Source organism: Denticeps clupeoides, chromosome 18 (genome assembly GCF_900700375.1).
Source record: "Denticeps clupeoides chromosome 18, fDenClu1.1, whole genome shotgun sequence".
In the NCBI taxonomy this organism is placed as follows: Eukaryota; Metazoa; Chordata; class Actinopteri; order Clupeiformes; family Denticipitidae; genus Denticeps; species Denticeps clupeoides.
This window is the reverse complement of record NC_041724.1, coordinates 13,273,042-13,291,190: the sequence shown is the minus strand read 5'-3', so window position 1 is coordinate 13,291,190 and position 18,149 is coordinate 13,273,042. Positions and strand designations below refer to the sequence as shown.

At 46.3% G+C, this 18,149-nt stretch overlaps 1 protein-coding gene across 5 annotated transcripts in view; it reads right to left on the bottom strand.

Moving 5' to 3' along the window:
- The window catches only part of LOC114767970 (protocadherin-1-like), a 155,266-nt gene that overhangs the window by 55,241 nt on the left and 81,876 nt on the right, over positions 1-18,149 (bottom strand). For 3 of the 5 annotated variants that reach the window (XM_028959956.1, XM_028959959.1, XM_028959960.1), the window contains exon 4: positions 2,592-2,811. In XM_028959956.1, coding sequence (XP_028815789.1) covers positions 2,592-2,811 — 220 coding nt within the window. Of the gene's footprint in view, positions 1-2,576; positions 2,812-18,149 lie in introns of all 5 variants that reach the window. The other 2 variants (XM_028959955.1, XM_028959958.1) reach the window with 1 other exon arrangement.

Genomic DNA, 18,149 nt, shown 5'->3' with positions numbered 1-18,149 from the left:
AGCCATCAGGCCTTGTCTGAAAGACACTTTCCGCAGCGCTGGCCTGTATTTATAGCTGCTGCTCGCTATGCTAACGGCTGCTAAAGTTATCCTGGGCACTGCAGAGGAAGAGGTTGGAGGGAGACAGGGAGAGAGGAGAGAGAGAGAGAGAGAGAGAGGCAGGTGCAGCAGTGAGGGCCGCTTTTTTACTTCTTTTATTACAGTTTTCTATGAAGAGAGCTCCACTTTGTTATTAATTCTTTCTGTGCGTGTGTGGAGGGGGGGGCATGTGTTAGAGATGGCTGCTCACTTCCTGAGGTCACACAAACCCCCACACCCATGTCCACCAATCAAGAACTCCAGTAACACACGGGCACACACCTTACACACCGGGGTGTTAAAACACCTGAAGCTGATGAACCGGCCTAACACTCCCGGAATGTTCCGCCTCGCAACTCCCTGAAAGCCTTTGGCTTCAGACCCCCTCTGACCTCAATATATGCATGCGCAGTCTGATAAATGTGTGCATGTGTGTGTGTGTGTGCACAAGCCCCAGGCAGAACTGCAGTGAGGTGAGTGTGTGTGGGTACAGATGCCATACGCGAGATCCGTCCCCGCGTCTCCTTCTGTGCAACTCACGGGCTCTGCTGATCCAGTTGGACAGCGGCAGTATTTCCCTCTCTCTCCCTCTCTCGGCACAGTGTACAACAGCCCTGGCCATTCACAGGCTAATAAACACAATGCTGACTGCGCGTGTGTGTGTGTGTGTGTGTGTGTGCGCGAATGAACAGCTACTTGGGGATAATAACACCTCCAGTGACGGTGATTTCTCAGAGGGAGGATGTCCCCACAGGCCCAGTGAGATGAGAGCTTTGCTCCGGGAATCCGTCCCGCTCAAGAAAGGTCCCTTACCTGTGCAGGGGAGGGAGCGGAAGTGTCTTTCCATCCCCAGCAGCTGGAGTGTTGGGAGGAAATGAGGTGAGGTGAGCTGTGGCTTTTACGAGGCTCCGCTGCGGCTGTGTGTGCACTTGCATAACAAGGTCATTAACTAAGACTGAGCCCTAATGGATTAAAGGGCCGGCTAATAATGTATTAGAGGAATAAAAGCAGCGTGCTCCATAACACACTGGTGCCAGTAAATAAATTAACGATTAATTAAAAGTTCACAAGCCGGAGCACGCCTCCAGTAAAACGTGGAAGGGAGAGCACGACTTCGCATTGGGCGTCTGACACTTTCACAAATGGTTTGGCCTTTTGAATGATGAGGGTTCGTAGAGTTGAGCCTATTCCACAGATACCACTTTATATTTTTATTTTTTAAAGTGAAGTGATTGTCACATGTGATACACAGCAGCACAGCACATGGTGCACACAGTGAAATTTGTCCTCTGCATTTATCCCATCACCCTGAGTGAGCAGTGGGCGGCCATGACAGGCGCCCGGGGAGCAGCGTGTGGGGACGGTGCTTTGCTCAGTGGCACATTGGCGGATCGGGATTCGAACCGGCAACCTACTGATTACGGGGCCGCTTCCTTAACCGCTAGGCCACCACTGCAACATGACATGGACTGATTAGAGGTTTTACTTCTCCCAGGGGGGACATTTTTTAAATATTTCCCTGGTTTTGCAGGACATTTATAATGGACGCACGGCTTGTGACATCAGTGGGCACAGTCAGATAACCTCACCCATGAGGTGGTGGCAAATAAAGACAGCGGCAAGGTTTGTTCAGTCAGGATGTTGAACCCCACCAGGGTTCACGGACTACGGACGGCGAACCATGAAGCATGAACCGCAATCATCTGACTTAAACTGCAGGTAGTCAGGACGAAGACACGCAATAGGACGCTGGGACAACTTCCGACAGCGAGCGCCGAAACAGCAGGCATCGCAAGGTCGGTAGAGGCGCCGCGGTGCCTGGGTCCCTCCGCGGCAACAACTCTGGGGAGTGGAAGATTTCTCCCGGGGAGGTGGAAGGAGAGCCCGGAGAGCTAGGAGAGCTTGCGATGCCCCATAGAGAGAGATGTAATAGAAGCCAGCAAATCTGACTACGTCGCAAAAGTTGAGCAAGTTAGGGAACCGGCAGGAAACTAAAATGCTCTGAAGGCAGTAATGGGTTGTCAAGGTTCACAAACGGTCCTCCTCGCTAACTTATGGCCGCTCTTTCACCTGGAGCCACTTCTGTCCCTTTGGAGTAGTATAGGATTCAATTGTTAACTCAATGGACTTCAATCTGATGACCAAAAAAAAAAAAAACCTCAGAAAACTTCCATTGTGGTTTTATATTGATTGATTGTATAGTTTGTGTCTATGTGTATTCATGGTTATGACCCGACTTCTCTAGGCTGTTCTATTGGGCAGTTTTTAAGTACAAGTCAGATCTGGTATACACGGGTACAACCGTAGCAGAATGTTCACTAGACCTCCGGTCGAACGGAGGATGTCATTCTAATAAAAAATGGATGGAGCTGAGCAACAGAAGAAAAATATGTGAGTGATTTGGAAGGAGAAGTAGGCACAGTGCAGATTCCTAAGGAACGGGACGATGTGAAGAAAAGGTAGGCATACAGAAACTGTAAAAAAAAGGAGGTGCGAACCTCTGCTCTGCCTACCGTTCTCCGGGTGCTCCATCTCCCCAATGCTGCCGTCAGGCGTTGTCCTCTCGTAGTGGTCCTCTGGCAGGGCCAGGGGCCCGATGCGAGGCCCAGATGAGCTCTTACTACTGGGGGTCTCTGACTCTTCCAACCCGCTGTCGTAGTAGCTGTGCTGGGAGGGGTCCTGTAGGTCTTGGGCCTGATTGGCTGTGGAAAAGGTCACTCGGCGGTGCGGGTGCTGCGAACGGAAGAGGGAGAGAGAGAAGGTCGGTGTGAGAACACCTGCTAAGGTCCTGCTACCTGCTGCCGTGTGACATAAAGAGAGGGGAGGTGGCATGGTAAATTGTGTGGTTGTGCGCGTGTATGCAAACATAATTAAAACACAATTAGCCCTCCTTCTCAGTCTACTGGTGGCAGAGCTGTTCCACTTGCAAGCATTCCCCTCGAGGCTTCACATGGACGAGCCAGAGCTGCAAAATACACACGTGAACAAGGTCTAGCTCATAAACACACGCTGCACACACACACACACACACACACACCCCGACACAAGCTCAGTGCATTAAGTGAGTGTTAAGTAAATCCTGTGTGAGTGTAGCAGCCAGTGCTGATAAAGCTCGCCATGGCGACAGACCTCCCTGAGGAGCTGCTGTCGTTGAGCTAGAGATGCTCCATCAGGATGGGGGTAGACAGACGGCAAATTGGGGGTCTGAGACACGCACACAGACACACACACACACACACACACACACCGGCTTCCTCAGCACTCCAAATCATGGCCTCAGAAAAACAAGACTCTCCCTTGACTGCCTCACATCACGCATCCAGACTGTGCTTTAAACTCATCAAGACATCAGAACAGGAAGACAGACGGAGATGGAGGGAAAGGGAAGGAAACAGGGAGTGACAAATGGAAGCAAGAAATAGAGAAAAAAGGAAGAGACGAGTGTGGGGAAGAATTAAGGAGGGAGGACTTGACTGACCTGTCTCGCTTAGACATGTTTAAAAGGCCGTAAATAATTCAAGGATGGACTTGAACCACACTAGCGACACCCCCCCCAAAACACACACACATACTTATTCAGCACACTTAAAAGTCACACCCACCCCACATTCCCAGTCCACCCAGTCCAAACCAGAGAAAGAGTTCAAAGCACGACCACTACCTTTCACCCAGTGCGGATTGGAGTGGGTGGGGGTGTGGCGGCAGGGTGGTGCACTCCGGTGGCAACCCACAAACAACGTTCAGCAGGAAAACAAACAGCTTCAATCAGTGACCTTGTGGATATGATGTGCAGGCTGTCACCATCGGCATTTATTCAGAGCAACCGAGAGAGGCCAATTGTGAAAATGCATGCGTTTCTACTGCATTGTGTGAAAACTAATTGGAAGAGTGCGATTGGCTTCTGAGATGCTAAGGGAGGGCCCCGTCAGGCTCTTTCAGATGCCAACATTTTGGGAACATTAACATACAAGCATTTTCATTGTCAAGCTGCTTGCAGCTCCATACTGCCCCTGCTGTTCAGTCAGTGCAGTGTATATAGCTACTTTTTTTTTTAACCCATTTCCAATTTCTCATCAGAACTCATCAGAAAACTGCAGTTGGCTTCTGAAATATTCCCAAGGTGCTAATGTATTCAGTGTTGATGAGCTTTAATATTTTTTTTTTCTCGTCGGCTACATATTGCCCCTACTGTTCAATCAGGGTACTGTTAATTAAAAAAAAAACCCTGGCATTGTTTGGCGAGGTCTGGAAAGATTTAGCCTATACAACCTGTGGAAAATGTGCTATTGTTAACTGGACTCTTTTCCCTAAACAAGACACGGGCAAGGAGGAAAGGTCCTGGCGAATTAAACCGTTGTAATCTTCCAGGAGTACAGCACAGTTGACCTCAATGATTGGAAAATTTCGGCATCCGCAGCAGCAGAGGGACTGGTTTAATGCAGTGAGCGAGTTAACATGCAACTTGTGTTCTCACGCTGGAGGTCTGCGCCACGTTCCCTTCATTAAATATGTGCAGCAGGTGAGGGAGCAGCATTGATTGGGCTGCCCTGAATCTAATGAGTGGAAACAGGTCCACATTCTGTTGCTCTTAATTCAGAGAGGATGGCAGTGCACAGATTTTTTTTTTTTTTTTTTTTATGCTCTTTATGCCTTTGTGCGGTTGGATTAAGAGCAGGGAATGGGAAATAATTAAGGGAAGGTTTGATTGCATTTCCCACATTTCAGCCCAATTTCTTGACAGAATGAGGTTTAACCTTAAAAACCGCAAACTCGCACGCACCACTTTCGGCCTGGTGTTTTCTGCTGACACCCATTTTCACACAAACAAGTATCCTGGTCTTGATATGGGGACATTAACTTGGGGCTAAACATATATATATGTTTTTATATATATATATATATATATATATATATGTTTGAGCCACAGTTGCAAATAATAGGTACAGCTGAACTACAAGGTCTGACCCAGTAAGTGATATAGGGGACAAAGTGATAGATTGTAATGCATGTGTCTCCTGAGATGGTTTCAAGGTTGGCTGTGTTCACTGGGGATAAGATCTGCAGTAGAGATGGTACCACTTGGGGGGCCGTGGCAGAGGATCGGAGGATTGTTGAGCATTTTGGAAAGACGGACACTGCAGTTCAGGTGAAGCGGTCATCTCGATGAAGAAGCAGTTCTCACTGTACTACCTGGGAACCAGGGTCAAAAACAGCTGTGACACTGGGATTGTCTTGTGTGCAGGGTCAGCAATGCCAGGGAACATTTAATGGGATCGAGTTTATAATTCTAATAGATTGGTGCACAGTCACTGCAGCGAGCATAAGCGAGCATATGTGGCCAATATTAACCAGTCAAGGACTTTGAGCATGATTTTTACAAGCTGAAGTCTGCACTGGTAGATAACATGACCATGTGACTGGATCCATTCACTGGAATTATACATGAATAATAAAACATGAATGAAATACAAAAAGCCTCAAAGATCTTATGAGTGACCAGCACTGGAACAAAAGCCATTGCACAACATCCAAAAAGAGACTCTTATATAGGAACAACAGGTTCCACTATCGACAATGATAAAACAGGTCCTCTCAGGTCTGACGTGGTCTACGGTTCCTCAGCCTACAGCTTGGCAGTGACAAGCACCTCAAACGTCTGCAGACATGCAAAATCTTAAAGGCCTGTCAACTCGCAAGTGAGACTCCCCATGGCACTTTTCACAATTTGTGCCCCAAATCAGGCGCTTTCTGGGTCAAAAGGAACTCAATAATATAATTCTATATTCAGCCCCACAGTCAATGTTTCACTGAACAGCATCGCTGGAACTTTTCAACCCAAAGATAGAATCTAATGTCAGACCTGACACTCACGCCCACACCCCCATGTCATCCAAGCTGAAATTCATTAGCGATGTGACAGATTAGATCTTCAACTTATAAGCATCACAACACTTCTAATGACTCACATAGCCATACGACAGTACATGGCTCTTCATACTCCATGTTCTCCACGTTAAAGTGTCACATTTAAGATGTACGTCAACTTGTATGAATGTATGTGAACTTAAATGTTATATGTTGCAAAGCTATTTATACTTTTAAATGCTTTAAAACATCACAATTCTTGCTTTGGAATACATAATATAGAAAAATGTCTTTTTGACTTGTATTGTTTTTTGTAAACTTTTTGAAATGCACTGCTTCTTAAGCTCACAATGGATTTCTACAGCGGTTTTATAAATCATCAAAATTCATTAGATATTTCTCAGGTTAGATTCAAGATTCAACAGTATAGAAATGTAATATCTCAAATTATATATTGTAAATACGGCAATCAATGTACTTTTTTTTTCAATCTTGCCTTTTACTTCTCTACTCCTCTACTTTTTTTGCATCCCCAGGCACGTATGTTAGCACTGCCGACTGAACAAATGTGTAGTTGGTATTTAAAAAAAAGAGAAATACACACATAGATTATTTATATATTGTGGATTATTATTTTATGTCATTCAGCCCTGGAAACAAGTAGCCATGCATCTAATATATAGGGGGGTTTAAATTGATAGATTGCAGAGACAGTTTTGGCAATTGAGGGGGTTAGTATAGCCTTAATTCAGCATATAAACTATAAATCCCATCTTATCAGCCATAACATGGCACAGATAAAATGAGTAGCATTGCTTATCTTGTTCCAATGTCACCTGGCAGTAAGCGGGATACATTAGGCAGCGAGTGTGTTTTGGCCTTGAAGATGATGTGCTTGAAGCAAAATCAATGTAAGGTTTTGATCGACTTTTACCAATGGGCCAATTATGATGGCAAGAGAGCTACAAAACTGCAGCTCTCGTGGTACTTTCCGAGTCTGCACACGGTGACACAACAAAATGTGTCCTCTGCTATTAAATCCTACAATGTATACGTCCTATTAAGACCTTGGGCAGTGGTGGCCTAGCGGTTAAGGAAGTGGTTAACCATAAGGTTGTCGGTTCGGATCCCGATCCACCAAAGTGCCACTGAGCAAAGCACCGTCCCCACACACTGCTCCTCGGGCACCTGTCATGGCTGCCCACTGCTCACCAAGGTTGATGGTTAAAAGCAGAGGACACATTTTGTTGTGTCACCGTGTGCTGTGCTGCAGTGTCTCACAATGACAGTCACAAACTCTCACTGCCTCTCACTCCCATTCAGCATAGACTGCAGCGTCCTCCCCGCGACCACCGCACACACACTCCACCCACCTGCCTGGATTAGGACAGGGAGATTAGGGTGGAGACTGCTGCTCTAAGGTTGACATATACTGGACGTTTAAAACATCCGCGTGTGGAGGATGGAGCAGTGTGTGTGTGTGTGTGTGTGTGTGTGTGTGTGTGTGTGTGTGCATGGTAAAGGAGTTTCATTGTGTTGCATAACTCATTAGCTCTCTCACTCTGAAGGCGATAAGGGTGTGAAAGGCCACATTGTAAATCCTTATTAATCCATGCTCAAACACACACAGACACACACACACACACACACACTCTCTCTGCACCAACTCCTGCGCACATGTCTTCTTTTGATGGTCCCTGTCTTGCTCTCCCATAGAAAGGAAGGAAGAGGAGTACAGACGTAGACTGAGAGGAAGGAGGGATAAACAAAGTGGGGATGGAGAGGGCCATATGCAGAAAAAAAAGATGAAAGGGAGAAATGAGGAGAGGACTGAGGAATAAAAAAATCGAGACAAAGCCGAGAAGGAAAGAGGGAGCCTGGGAGGTGAAGAGAGACTAGAAGGAAGGATAAAGGAGGAGACGGGGAGAAAGAGAAGGAGAGAGAGAGAGAGAGAGAGAGAAGGAGTATGTCCTACAGAATACAGGCTCTGGTGCTGCTCTGGGTTTCTGAGCCCCTGCAGCCAAAACAGCACTTTTACACAGACACACGCTCTCTCACTCTCTCTCTTTCTCTTCTCCGGCACTGCAGAACAGAGGCAGGCCTGAAATATGGCAGGTATGACAGGTATCCTGTAGGCCAGAGTGGAGCATGCTGGGAAAATGCACCTGCAGGTTTTAAGTACCTGCGTGAGCTCTCTAAAATGAAACAAAGCACGAGAGAGAGAGACGAGAGAAAGATAACAATGTGGAGTGGTTTTTGCGGCGGCTGAGGTCTCTACAGCCACAGAATGGAGCGGGCGAGTTAGGAGGGAGGGGGTTGGGGTCTGCTGATATGAAAAGCAGGCCATAAATACGAGGGATAAGTAATGATAACACGGCACACACACACACACCCACTCAGTGAAGGGTCCCGCGGCCCTTTGTATGCACTATTTCTCTGATTTCCCACTTCGGAGGCCGACTCATTATTGTCCCCTGAAGGTAGAGGCCGCCTTGCACATCTCAGGGTGCTTCGTTGGGCTCTGGTTAAACAGAAATATATATATATATATATATATTACATATGAGCCAGGCCAGCCTGGAAGCTGTGAATTTCAACCAGACCCGCTCCACTTGCCTTCCCCTCCTGACCGGAGCCCTCAAAAATAAACCAGGGTGTGTGTTATTCTTTCCTCTCAGCACCCAACCTCCACATTCTTGAAACGAGATGAGAGCCGACAGGCGCTGGGCCGACCCGCCCCGTTCCGAGCCCACCGCCATGAAACGCAACCGAAGAGCGCGAGCTGAAATAACCCACAGCCAGCGCTGGAAAAGCTGGGCGGCCCGCTGAGAGCCAGCGGTCGCTGCGCTTTCTCTTAAAGGATAAACTCCTCGGCCGGACCCTCAGTGAACGTGAAAACCCGCTGCCTGGCACCGCTTCACCACCACTTTGTTTAGTACATCAGCGGTGATGTGGGATGTGCCGGTAAAGGAAGTTCTGGCTAAACATAGTTCCCTAAGATTATATAGACAGACACAGACAGGAAGTAGACAAAGAGCCGATGATTTCAACCCTCTTCAGGTACTGGAGACGCCGGAGCTTTTCAATATTTAAATGTGGTTTTGGTCCCCAGCGTATGCTGAGTGCACCCTAGGATACGCTCTGAGGGTAAATATACACACTCTCAAACAGACACACACAGTAAAAAATGGAAACCAACAAAAAAAAAAAAAGGAAATGAGGCGATGGCTGTTGCCGAGAGACCGTCGCGTCACCTGATCCGTCAATCTAATGGGAACAATGGGGGAACCTCCCCTCGCGTCCCAGACTCATCCTATATCCTTTAATGCAACTTAATGGAGATTAAAATGCTCCCAATTAAAACGCATGAATATAAAGTAAAAACTGTTTGAGTTGAGGAGTTAATATGAAGTTAAAATGGACACAACACTTGCTGGATATTATAGAGTTGGTTTGAGTTAATGGTTTTACAGGTTAGCTCGCTATGGCATTGTGTTATTGTGTTAAATATGATCTAAATGAATCTACATTTTATTGCATGTTCTCTGCATGTTCATGTTCAAATACGTGGAAGGTCGTCTCAAAAGTTTCATCTATTAGACGACAGTTTACAGTCCAAAGTTTCCAAAGGGCTGGTGACAGCGAACATGGTGACGCTGGAGGCCGTTGTAATAACGGGGCAACAGCAGTGGTGTGTGGGCATGTACGAGGACACAACCAAAAAACATTCAGCCATTTCTTCTTTGTGACTCTTTTTAATGGTTGGCTATGCTATTTCCGTTCGAAATCCTCATCCATCTTCAAGATTGACCATAAATGGCGCTTTACACGCCCGCAGAGATAAAAACCTGCTAAAATATAATAACAAAGGCAGGTTCACACACAGCCAAAACACACAGGCCAAGTTCACAGGTGTAAGTAACAACTTTAAATTCCTAGGGGTAAATGTGTGTGTGTGTGTGTGTGTGTGTGTGTGTGTGTGGTCTCTTCAGTGACGTTAACAGCAACCAGGTGTGACAGGGCTGAAGGGACTGTTGTGGCAACACTGACATTGACGGACACACTGACACAATGGATGAAGCCAAAAAAGTTTCTGTGTGTATAGCTGAGTGTGTGGCTTTTGCATGTGCAGCAGATCCTCATACACACATGCACACACACACACACATCGTCCTGAAAATCAAGTACAACACATCAGGCCACTTCAGCACATATTTGTAATTTTCTGCTTCACAGCTCCGAACACGCCACTTATCAAAACAGCCAAATGAAAAAAATGAAAGAAGCCTGCCAGTCTTCGGCCTTATCTCTAGATTCTCACATTTACATTCCATGCCATGCCAGAGCCATAAATACGAGCGTGCACTCACACACTCACACACACACGCGCGCTGGAGTGAGCGCGCAAACTCCCAAAACACACACGCACGGATCCGCAGCCTTCTTCTGAAATGCAAATACACGCTTAAAGATACCCTGAAGACAACGACTCTAAAAGCAGAACTGACATCCTTCATCATCCTTATCACTCCCACCATCCCACACCCAGAGAGGAGGCACGAGAACCCGAAACCGCGCAGAACGTTCGCTTTAACACAGAGCGAAGAAAGGAAGCGTGAATAAACTGGCCTGATGGTTTCCCAAAAAATGAGATGTTGCTACCATGGCTTTGGTGAGAATGGTGTGTGTTTGCGTGTGTGTGTGTGTGTGTGTCTGAGACTCCTTTACACTCCGGCAGCGGCCACGTGAACAGAGATGAAAGTACCTGCGCGCCCCCGCAGCTCTCTGTCGGTGCGTTCTAAGGGCTTTTGGAGGGTAAACGTGCTCTTGCAGACAGTGAGGAATGCTGGGAGATGATAGGAGATAATTGGACCCAGGTACGGCGGAGAAATAGGCGGGGGGAGAGCGAGGAGAAAAGCAGCAGAAGGGGGGAGAAAAGGAGCTATTGTAACCAAAATGATTACTGGGGTTTTGCTAATAGAAAAAAAGAAATCATAATAAAATAAAATAATAAAAAAAGATGTGATGCGGACACAAAACAGCTGGCAGATTTTCGTTCCTTATTTTCACCCGCAGATGTTGGGGGGTAAAACCGTACCCTGTAAGGCCCTTCGAGCAGAAGACACATTGCTTCAGCTTTCCCTTATTTAAGGACGACTGCCAGATGTCCAAAGGAAAAAAATTCTGAGAATCATGAATATCATGAGTTTGCCACAAAAATCATGTAATGTGAACACTGTGCCCTTTTATGTTTGCATTCTGAATATTGCACCAAAAAATATATTATTATGTCAATAAATTGTCATTTGAATAGCAATTAATTGCGATGGCCTAATTAAAACACCCTGAGTGAAACTTTCACTCACTTTCACATAGACACACACACACACACACACACACACACACACACACACAGGGAAAGTACAATTCAGCTAAATGGAAGCTAATTCTTCTAACGAGGCACATTAGTCTTTAAGTGTGGCTGAATTTTAAACGTCTGAATATGAAATTTGAGCTCCTTTGGGCGCAACTCCAAAGGCAAAAGTCGGTCTAATGCAGACATGCCTTCTACATCACCTCTACCCTCTCAGGCACACACACACACTCACACACACTCAGACATGCTCGCTCTCATTTAAAATTCAATTTACACTGGTCATGTTGATATTGCTAAGGTAATGTGGGTAATTATTCCTCTATGGCCCCTTTGATCTAGTAAAATTATGATAAATTAATAAAATAAGATACATAAATATAGTCCATGGCTGTGGTGTGTTTCTACATTCTATATAGAAATGCATCTTGATGTTTTTTTTGTGGTGATCTGACATTTGAAATAGTGACACTGTTGTGGAAATGACATTTGGTGGTGTTTGCTTTACATTTATTTATGTGCTTTTTTTATGGAACATTTAGAGCAAAATGTTTGCAATATGTAGTCTACTATGAAATATGAAAATAAAATACCATTCTTTCTCCAGCCTTGCATTCTCCCTATGAGTCGCTGTTGCTATGGTTACCGTGTATACATATTCTAGATCAACTCTTCCCAAGAAGTTTTTTTTATGAAAAACACAGAAAAATGTGAAATAAATCTCACAATACCATTACAATTGTTTCATAATGTTCCATTCGTATTTGAGCTTTACATAATCTCAAGATTGCATTACATTCAAAGTAACGCAGAGCTGAATGTCCAAAGTCTGTCTTAATGACAATAGTAATATTGTCATTAAAACCCTAATAATAAAACCCTAACGCGCAAAATGACTCAAATATAAAAGAATGCAACATCCACTGCTTTTGCACATTTATGCAAAGGTTTCATCCACCAAACTGTCATGTCGGTCCTCCCTCTATTTTCCCTGTGTTCTGTTACATAAAGAAGTGATGAGACTAAACAGAAAAAAAAAAAAATCAATTGAAGGACGTCTTTTGAGCCGTCAAATCTCCGCTGACCTGGAGACCCTCTGTATTTTATCACCAGGTGAGTGCATGCGTGCTTCCACCCTGATTGGCTGATTGAGAGCCTATTTCACGTGACTCGTTTGTGTACAGAATGGCGGGGGGGGTCGTTGTTGAGGAAACAGGGCGTGGCCCTACGTGCCAGCCCGTGCCAGCCTCTGTCCGTTATGGGCCATGCCCATACCATCACCCAGCTCCCCGTGACTCAGCGCCACATGAATCAGTGTCCCGCGGTGACGCTGCTCGCCCGAGCGCAAAGGTCCTTGTAAACTCTCGCTGGTTGCCTGACGAGACACTGTTTCGGACACAGACCGACACCTTTTCTGAAAAGAGGTTTTTTTGGTATGTTGGCGCGTGGCGTGTCACTCATCACCAAGCTTATTAACAGGAGAGTTTTGTCTGTTTCCGAGCATATTAGGAGCTGTGCTTTTTTTTATGGGGTGAATGGAGTAGAAAGTCAACAGGGGAAAGTCGCCCTCGGCTCTCACCCACTGGTGGGTCACGGCGAACAGTGGTGCCTCACAGGCAGATGTGAGACATCACCTTCCAGACAAACGCAGCACATGTGCGTAACCACATTGCCCCTTTTCTAAGAATAGAAATGTGTGTGCGTGTGTGTGTGTGTGTGTGCGTGTGCAACGAACGGCATTGTGAGAAAACACTGCTTTTTCCACCCATGGTTCACCTCAATACGTTGCACTTAGCGCACTATTCTTAAATGCTGCAACAAGCACAAAATACCTGTTCATCTTGCAGCTGCACTTTTCATTACTGTTTCATCTGTTGACCCATCACTGCTCATCATGTGCTTTTTATTCTTTTCTTTTTTCTTTTTTTCTACAGTTGCTTGCTTTTCTGTTTTCAGATCGACTCATCTCACTACATCATGTCCAAAATTTACTTTCACCTTTTGACGTGAGTAGCGTCCCATCACTGCCCCGCACACAGCTAATACAATGCTGGAGGCTGGAGCTTCTACAATAACTAGTGAGGGTTACTCTGTAATCTTTCGATCTTGGCTATAATGCACATGTTCTTGGGCCGAATTCCCTGTATGCGTTCACACACATACTTGGCCAATAAACGCGATTCTGATGAACAAATTGTGTCATAACGCACAGCGCAGGAGCTGGCAGTATCTCTGCTACTCTCCTCTCGCATGCGGCCACCAGAGGAACATGCTCCGCTGGCCTGATCTAGTCCGGTGGGAGGGCTGTGTGTGTCTACAAAGGTCACTTCCTGAGGTGGCCTCCCTTCGGATCAGAGGAAGCTGTTAACATGCACAGACTCACACACGCTCGCGTACATGTACACCGGGTAGAGCCCATGGCGTTCACATGCGCCCCGCAGGCCTGGCATTTTCAAACTGTTATTCCAAATAAAACATTTCCGAAGCTTTGTTTCGTCAAAGTATCCGGCCATTTATGGCAATTTTTTTTATGTATACATTTTTTAAATAACTCTCCCATGCAAATGATGCTTAGTCATGATACTTAGTCATAATAATGTGTTACTGCATATTATAACATATTGAAAAGGTCTGAGGGTGTGGTTGGTGGTGCAGATCTTTCTATTCGTGAACCTGTAACTAACTCTAAAGACCACGTCTTCCTGAAAGAGCCAAAATTAACATCCGCATGTGGACTGGGCTTTTTTATCCTCACTTTCCCTGCCTGTCCCATAAAAGATGACCAACTTCATCATCGGATAAAATTACGCTTAGGGAAATCTGCAAGCTTATTTTAACCCTAATGATCATGAATCCTAATGAATCACCGGCTCCTCCACCTCACCAACGTCCCGCGCCACAGCCACACCGCTTTCATTCCAAGCCGCTCCGCGGTCCATTCTGCTACGAAACAGTTTCATCAGGGTCAATCCGCTTCGCAAATGACCGTGTCCGGACAGTACGTGGAGAAAGGGAGGACGGAAGGAAGGAAGAGATTCGATATGTAAGGTTCCCTCTCTCTCGGCTCACCGTGTCCTCTGCATTTAAATAATGTAATAGGCCTGACATCGGCTGGGAGAGACAACCTCAAACAGAGAGTGAGACCGGCAGTGAAAAAAAGCTCTGGGAGCTGAGAATGATGACTTGCTATATGTGAGGGAGGGACGAAGAGAGGGGGAACTGTGGAGGGGAGGAGGGGCTCCTCCACTTCACTTGTTATTATTCTATGCTCGCTGTGTCTTTTTAAAGGTGCACTCCTTCTCTGTCATTTTCCCTCTGTCGCCTCGTTTTCCCCCCCACCCCGCTCCGTCTCCGCGGCCTCAGTGGGGGTGGGGAGGCTGATGGGCGAGAGCACAACAGACCCCCCCCCCCCCCCCCCCCCCAAAAAAAAAAAAAAAGACCCGCTAAATATAGCTAACTGACAGTATGCCTGTATGCATCTGTGTGTGTGTGTGTGTGTGTGTGTGTGTGTAGTAGCCTAGGGGTAACACACTAACCTGTGAACAAGAAGACCCAGGTTCAAATCCCACATTGTGTCCCTGAGCAAGACACTTAACCCTAAGTTTCTCTGGGGGGGGACTGTCCCTGTAACTACTGATTGCAAGTCGCTCTGGATAAGGGCGTCTGGTAAATGCTGTAAATGTAAATGTGTGTATGGGTGTGTGTTAAGTTGTATCATCGTATCATAAGTGTCATCGTGGCACGGGCCCGAGGATAAACGTGAGGACGAATCAACTCTTTACCCGTCCTTTTTGCCACCGGGCCAGACAGCGGTGTTCATTTCCGCCTGCTCACTGTCCTTAAAAAAAGAAAAATGGAGGATTTTTATAAGTTCTTTTTTCTTTTTTTGTTTAACTGTCCTTGCCGTTTGACTGTCTGAGGCTGTGTATCCTCCCTTCCATCTGCTGGGGGAAATTAATGAGGCATTATGGGAAACGCGGGCTCCTGCAGGTGGGGGGCCGGCACAGAGGCGCTGGATCCGCCGAGCGTCTTTCGTGCGCGGCAATCAAACAAATGAAAGAACCCGAGACGATTGGCCGGCCGGGCTAATTCGCGCAGCACGCTGCCTCCGTCTGAGGCCTTGTATTCACAGCACCGGGGCGGGCGCTCACCTTCCGCTGCTTTTTTTTTACGCGCGGAAGCTAATTCGCCCGCCATATCCCTCCGTCAGCATCTCTCCGGCCGCTGGCCGGTGCCGCCGGTGCCGGGGAACAGATGGCGTCTCCACCGCGGGCCCGAGCCAGCGAGAGCGGCACCAATCGCGGCTCCGGTGCCGCAGCCAACTGCCAACTGAACACGAGAAGGGTGAAAAAAGACACAGGATGGATGGATAGATAGACAGAGAGAGAGAGAGATGGATAAAGGAGGGAGACGGAGAGCGCTGGCAAGGGTCAGGTGTTGAGATAGAGAGATGAGTTCCCCCCCAGCACACACACACAGCATCACCGTGGTCACACGCCATTTAACAGACTGCAAATTGCACAGGAACTGATGAACGAGCGAGTTTTACGTTCGAACAACTCAAACAGGGGAGATGAATCAAAAGGAAAACCTGCAGGAGACTGAATATGTGTAGCAGACAGGTAAAAGCCAATAGATTTTTCTTCAGATGGATTGAGATTTTTCACGTTTACATTGTTTTCAATCATTGGTCAGGGCAAAGGTCCAATTGACCTGATCTTCAGTGACCTTGTGCAGGAGGGCCGTGTTCTCACCGCACTGACATTCTTGACTTTGCATGCTTCAAAAGGTGCTGGAGGGGCTTAAACATTGAATATGTGAATTTTCCTTCATTCCTTGTGTGACCTTCACAATATTTGTTTGACCTGAAAACTTTCACGCCCATTCAGTGTTATTACATCACACTGGGCAGTTGTGGCCTAGCGGTTAAAGCAGAAGGTTGCCGGTTCGAACCCCGTATCACCAGGGTAGCCTTGAGTTGCCACTGAGCAAAATACCGTCCACACACCGCTCCCCGGGCGCCTGTCATGGCTGCCCACTGCTCACCGAGGGTGATGGTTAAAAGCAGAGGACTCATTTCACTGTGACACCGTGTGCTGCGCTGCAGTGTTTCACAATCACTTCACTTCAACAACCGTTCACTTACATTTTTAATTATGTATAATGGTTTATTGCAGTACAATTTTAAAAGAACAGTTATTTGTTGATGGTTCTTAACCCTTTATTAAGACACTTAACCCTCAGTTGCACCAGGCGAACTGTGATTAGAGCTAAACGTCTTATTTCAGTTTAAATACTGTTAGTGTCCTGACTTGTGAATGACCCTGAACTTCAGTGAAAGTGGTAGAGTGAGACTGTATACATGTGTGTGTGTGTGAGAGAGAGAGAGAGAGAGATACTCATGCAGTAGACTCAGATTACAGGTCACGTGACAGGCAACTGTTTATTCCATGACACAGAGCGTTATGGTCGAAACATGAGCATCAACCGCCAGAATGGTGAACGAGTTCGTACCACAGGAACGCATCTGCACCTTGCAAAACAGGTGCCAGTCAAAACAATCCCTGACGCCAAGTGTGTGTGATGGAGTAGTGCTGTGTTTGAGTTGGCGCTCCAGTTACACAGGTACACAGTAGGATTGAGAGGCGAGCAGCGTGCAACAAGGAAAAAGAAAAGAGGAGGTTCTACACACATCGTATAGAACATTCCCACTGTCTCGGAATGTGGGGCGGAGCAGCAGAACAGGCTCCGCTCCTCCCGCAGCCAGCATATCCAACGGCGGTTTACTCTGAACAGTGACCTCAGATACTGGTCACATGGCCCACTAAACACTGTATATAGTATGAGCGGGACTAAAAAATCCATGGGGAAATATGAGGTATCCCGAAGTCGAAGTTAAAGACATGAACCTGTGTGTGAGAAACTGGGCTTTTATAGAAGGAAAACAAATTCTAAGCCAATTTTCATCAGACAGTACTGATAGTTTAAACTTTTTTATTGTTTTCTCTATTGTTTCAAAAAAATTCAGAAGTAATTTTAAATGATGAAATTATGAACACAAACCTTGAGCATATAATCTACAGTGTTATATATATAGCGCAACATGAATACTGTATTGGTAGACGTGGTTTTCTTTAAACTTGCAGTAAGAAAAATTACGTCTCATGTTCATGCTTCATTTTACCTGTAATTTATTATTATATTATTTTCCGAGAAATGCAAGGAGGCGTGGTTTCACTTGGGAATGAAGGGATTGACAGCGTGATCGGATCTAATAAAAGAAGTAGGCCCAACTCCTTGCTTTGATTGGTGTCTCTGTACCGCACCAACTTTGGCTACAGGTTTGGAGACACGTCTTTTCTGTAAAATGAAGCGAGTTGCCTCGCCGAGCTTCCCTGTGTGAGAACAGGTCCGTTTTGTGTTTCACGTTTATTAAAAAAAAAAAAAAAAAGAGAGAGAGTAGGAGTGGGACTGAAGGAGGTGAGGCTGCAACACGGAGAAATGCTAAATGCAGCCTGCAGCTACTGAGCGTCTGGTATGTAGTGTGTGTGTGTGTGTGTGGAGGGGGGTGTTGAGTCCTACTCAGAGGGTGGAAGCGCCATCGCCACCGCACCATGCTACCTGTGTAAACACGTGTAAATACAGTGGTAAAGGGATGACATCACTCGCTGGAAACCAGATGAAGGCGTGCGCGTCTACGCGTGTGACCGTGCCTATGTGTGTGTCTTTTGTTTGTACCAGCCTAGGGCTAGATACTGACTCATATATCTGTGTGCATGTGTGTGTGTGTGTGTGTGTGTGTGTGTGTGTGTCCCTCCACTTGGGGGTGTGA